At 36.0% G+C, this 5,240-nt stretch overlaps 1 protein-coding gene across 3 annotated transcripts in view; it reads left to right on the top strand.

The window, feature by feature from the left end:
- Nucleotides 1–5,240, top strand: part of NPHP1 (nephrocystin 1) — a 68,088-nt gene that overhangs the window by 55,144 nt on the left and 7,704 nt on the right. For all 3 annotated transcript variants that reach the window (XR_008379718.1, XM_053589879.1, XM_053589880.1), the window contains exon 17: nt 3,820–3,932. Coding sequence is in view for 2 of the 3 variants with exons in the window: in XM_053589879.1 (XP_053445854.1) it covers nt 3,820–3,932 (113 nt within the window). In the remaining variant the exon portion in view is untranslated. The remainder of the gene's footprint in view (nt 1–3,819; nt 3,933–5,240) is intronic.

The raw sequence follows: 5,240 nt of genomic DNA on the forward strand, positions 1-5,240 counted from the left end.
AGTAATTCATTGTTACCATGTAAAAATGCAATTGATTTTGCATGTTGATTTTGTTTCCTGCAAATTTGCTAAAGTCAATCGTTAGTTCTAACAGTGTTTTGTGGAATCTTTAGGGTTTTCTACATATTTCTTCATCATGTTGCAGGCAAACAAAGATAATTTTACTTCTTCCCCCCGCCCTCATATTTCCATTACTATATTGAATAAAAGTGGTGAGAGCAGGATCCCTGTCTTGTTTCTTATTTTAGAAGAGAAGCTTTCAGCGTTTCACTGTTGGGTATGTTAGCTGTGGGCTTTTCATATCTGGCATTTATTATGTTACAGTAGTTTCTTTGTATTCCATCTTAGTCGAATGTTTTTATCATGAAAGAGTGTTGAATTTTCTGCTTACACAACATCGTTTAAAAAAATTATATTGTTTTTTTCCCTTAATTCTGTTAATATGGTGTACAACATTGATTTTTATACATTGAACCATCTTTAGAATCCATAAATAAATCTTCCTGGGTCATGAGGTATAAAAGCTTTTTAATGTGTGGTTGAATTCAGTTTGCTGGTATTTTATTGAGGATTTTTGCATCAATATTTATTGGGGATATTGGCCTATAGTTTTGTGAAGTTTTTTTTTTTTTTCTTACAGGGTCTTGGCTTTGGTATCAGGATAATGCTGCCTCCATAAAATAAATTCGGTAGTGTTCCCTCCTCTTCAATTTTTTAGAAAAGTTTTTGGCGTCAGTTCTTTTCTTTTTTTTCTTCAAGACAGAGTCTCACTTTGTCACCCTTGGTAGAGTGCCATGGCGTCATAGCTCAAAGCAACTTCAAACTGTTGGGCTCAAGCAATTCACTTCCCTCAGCTTCCCAAGTAGCTGGGACTATAGGCACCCACCACAATGCCCAGCTACTTTTTAGAGACGAGGTCTCGCTCTGGCTCAGGCTAGTCTCAAACCCGGGAGCTCAGGAATCCACCACCTCGGCCTTCCAACTGCTATGATTACAGGCATGAGCCACCGCGCCTGGTGCGTTCTTTTTTAAATGTTTCATAGAATTTTCCAATAAAGCCATCTTGGAAAATCTGGGCTTTTCTTTATTAGGAGATTTCTGATTACTAATCCATCACTTTATTATCACTCTGTTCAGATTTTCAATTTCTTTATGATTTAGTCTTGATACATTCTGTTTTTCTAGAAATTTAGGGTTATCCAATTTGTTGATACACAATTATTTATAGTAATCTCTTATAAACCTTTTTACTTCTATAAAATCAGTAGTGATGTCCCCTCTTTTATTTCTCATTTTAGTTATTTGAGCCTTTTCTCTTTTTTCCTTAGACATTCTCACAAAAAGTCAGTTTTGTTCATTTTTTTAAAGAATCAACTCCTGCTTTCATTAATTTTCTCTGATTTTTCTGTTTTTTATTTTGTCGGTCTCTGTTCTAGTTTGTTCTTTTCTAGTTTTATTTTTGTTTTTTTTTGTAGAGACAGAGTCTCACTGTACTGCCCTCGGGTAGAGTGCCGTGGCGTCACACGGCTCACAGCAACCTCTAACTCTTGGGCTTACGCGATTCTCTTGCCTCAGCCTCCCGAGCAGCTGGGACTACAGGCGCCCGCCACAACGCCCAGCTATTTTTCTGTTGCAGTTTGGCCGGGGCTGGGTCCAAACCCGCCACCCTCAGCATATGGGGCCGGCGCCCTGCTCACTGAGCCACAGGCGCTAAGAGATAAAGTTAGGTTGTTGATTTGAGCTCTTTTTTCATTCTTTTCTTTTTTTTTTTCTTTGTGAGATCAAGTCTTACTCTGTTGCCCTGGGTATAGTGCTATGGCATGCTATGAAGCTCACAGCAACCTCAACCTCTTAGGCTCAAGAGATCCTCTTGCCTCAGCCTGCCAAGCAGCTGGGACTACAGGTCCCTGCCACAACGCTTGGCTAGTTTTTCTATTTGTAGGAAAGATGGGAGTCTGGCCCTTGCTCAGCTGGTCTCAAACTCCTGAGCTCTGGTGATTAACCCACCTCGGCCTTCCAGAGTGCTAGGATTATAGGCGTGAGCCCCCATGCTTGGCCTGAGCTCTTCTTTTTTAATGAAGGTATTTAAGCTCTAAATTTCCCTCTTAGCACTGTTTTCACTGTCTCTTATAAGTTTTGGTATATTGTGTTTTCATTTTCATTTGGCTCAAGATATTTTCTAATTTCCCTTGAGATTTCTTCTTTTAAGTCATTGGTTATTTGTATGTATGGTTTAATTTCCACACATTTGTGTATTTTCCAGTTTTATTTCTGCTTTTGATTTCTAGTTTCATTCCATTATAATTGGAAAAGATACTTTGTATGATTTCAGTCATTTTAAATTTACTATGACTTGTTTTGTGACTTAACATATGGTTTGTCCTAAAGAATATTCTGTGTATACTTGAGGAAAATGTTACCTGTGTCATTAAGTAGAGTGTTCTGTATTTGACTGTTTGGTCCACTTGGTCTATGGTGTTATGATCATCTGTTCAGTTACTCTAAGTTACTCTGGTGGAATATCTAAGTCTCTACTATTATTGTAGATTTGTGTATTTCTCTTTTCAATTCCATTAATATTTATTTCCCATATATAGGAATTCTGATGTTTGATGCATTTATGTTTATAATGTTATATGTTCTCAGTGAACTGTTTTATCATTACAAAATATCTTTCTTTGTCTCTTAACAGTTTTATGGCTTAAAGTCTATTTTGTCTGATGTTATTATAGCTAACTATACTCTCCGTGATTACTGTTTGCATGAAATGTCTTTTTATGGTTGGCCCTTCCTTCAAGTGTCCTGGGTCTTAATTGATCTCTTATAGATAGCATATGGTTGAATCTTGTTTTTTTTCCTAATACATTTCTGCCAATCTATAACTTTTAATTGAGGAATTTAATGTATTTACATTTAAAGTAATTATTATAGTGAAGGACTTACTTTTTCCATTTCGTTACTTGTTTTCTGTATGTCTTACAGATTTTTTTGGTCCTTTTATTTCCTCCCTCCTTACTTTCCTTTGTGTTTAATTGATATTTTAATAGTAATACATTTTGATTTCCCTTTTCATTTCCATTTGGGTTTATTTTATAGATATTTTCTTTGTTACTATCCTGGGAATTACATAACAACCTAGTAACAAAATCTATTTTAAACTGATACCAACTTAACTTTAATATTGAATTTTTTTTCTATTTTTAAGCCCTTACTATATACTAGGCACTGCATTAAGCACTCTATACTTACCTCATTTTAATCCTTTTGGTAACCTTCTGAAATTCAGGCATACTATTCTACAAATGAGGAAACCAAAACACGTGGAGATTAAGTAATTTAAAGTCACATAGCTAGGAAGGAGCAAAGTCAGGATTTATTCCAAGTTTGTCATGCCCTGCCCTCCCCTTATTCCATCCAGCACTATGAACAGTCTGAACTTGTATTTCCTCTGTGTTCACCATATCAGGCTTGGCAGACACATGCTTTTGTTAAAACTTATAGCTGACTAGTCCCTTTCTTTCTAAAACATGTAATTGATGACTTCTCTTTTTTATTTCATATATAACATAGATGTATATGCTAAAATGGAAGAACAGCAATGGCTACACTGAGTTCAGATTTGAAAGTGTACACAAAAAAATCTAAGTGACTTGAAGTTTAATGTAGTGTAAACTTTTCTTTAAATTGTTAAAATTATTTTCAATAATGAAGCAAAACTTGGACCTGTTCATTAATGTAATATCATAGAAAACACTGTAGGTTGGATTGTAGGGGATTGTCTGAAGACTGTCATGAATGCATTGTTTTCTTCTTTAATAGTCTACTTCCAGAAACATTAATTGGAAGTATGTGTACTGTTCACTTGTTGATATTTTATCGACAAATTCTTGGAGATGTGCTCCTAAAAGACAGGACGAGCTTGCAAAGTGCTGGTAAGAAGTCTTTTTCATTTCTTATATGCAGTAACACGTCATGTTTTGAGTAAAGGCAGCCTATGTTAGCCTATATCTTCTGCTTCTGAATGTAACATTTGGAGTCACATATTTAAAATAGCATTGATGTCAGTGTTATGAGACACCTTTAGACGCAAGGCATTGAGCTTTGTGAGCTCAATACACATTCAGTTCTTTCAAATATACACATTTTCACATTTCAAAATCTGTAGAGTTGAGATCCTAAATCTCAGATATAATCATATATTCCCTTAATGTCTCTGAAAAATCTGTTTTTTCTGTGTGTTTCATGTGCATATCATTTTGGGGGGAAGAAATTAAAATTGACCAAAATAGCTGCTTCTTAACGTATGAAGTATAAGTATTAATAGATGAGTTAAAATTAATGAATCTAGATAAGGAGTATTTAGGCATTCTGCATACTGTTTTTATTCTTGCAACTGTTTTATAAGTTTGAGATTTTTACCATGTTAAAAAATAATTTTGAAAATCAATGAATCATACATGATTGAACTTACAAGGAGAAATTCAAATAAAAAAAATAGTTTAAGTTTACTGGCTGTCTTTGAATTCAGTGAATCAATAAGCAGATATGTGCCGAGTGCCTGCTTGTGCCAGACATTGTGCCAGGCCCAGTGATGAATAAGAGAAGCACAGGCATCCCTGTGCTTGTAGAGCAACAGACCTCAAACACATAGTTGTCTGAATAATCCATAATCCTTTCCAACCTTTTAGAATAAGTGCTCCAGGAAGACCTGAATTAATGGATAGGCCAAGGAAAGGCTTGTTTGAGCAAGTAATAGTTAAGATAATACCTGAGGGAGCAATCAGACCTTATGGGGAAGGATCCTTTCTGGGTGGAGGGACCAGCATGTCCCTCCTGAAGATCCAAGGCAGGGAAATGTGCATGTGGGAGGGCTTCAAAAGGAAGGCAGCACAGTATGGATGGAGCAGAGTGAGTGAGATGGCTTAACGCTTGTGAACATAGTCCTCTCCCAGGGACTTACCACCAGGATAGGTAGATAGAAATAGAGCTTAAAGTCAGACACACACAGACATTTCTCAAAGAATAATTATTATTCTGAGGGGAGGACAGTTAAACTTTTAAATTACTTTTTGCCTTTGAATGTATGTTTAATGACTAGGAAAACCTCATGAATGATAGGATTTCTTAAAGAGGATAGTCCTTCTGTGATGGTTCAGGCCTATAATCCCAGCACTTTGGGAGGCCGAGGCAGGAGAATCATTTGAGCCCAAAAAATAAAAGCCAGGTATAGTGGTGTGCAC

Source organism: Nycticebus coucang, chromosome 4 (genome assembly GCF_027406575.1).
Source record: "Nycticebus coucang isolate mNycCou1 chromosome 4, mNycCou1.pri, whole genome shotgun sequence".
In the NCBI taxonomy this organism is placed as follows: Eukaryota; Metazoa; Chordata; class Mammalia; order Primates; family Lorisidae; genus Nycticebus; species Nycticebus coucang.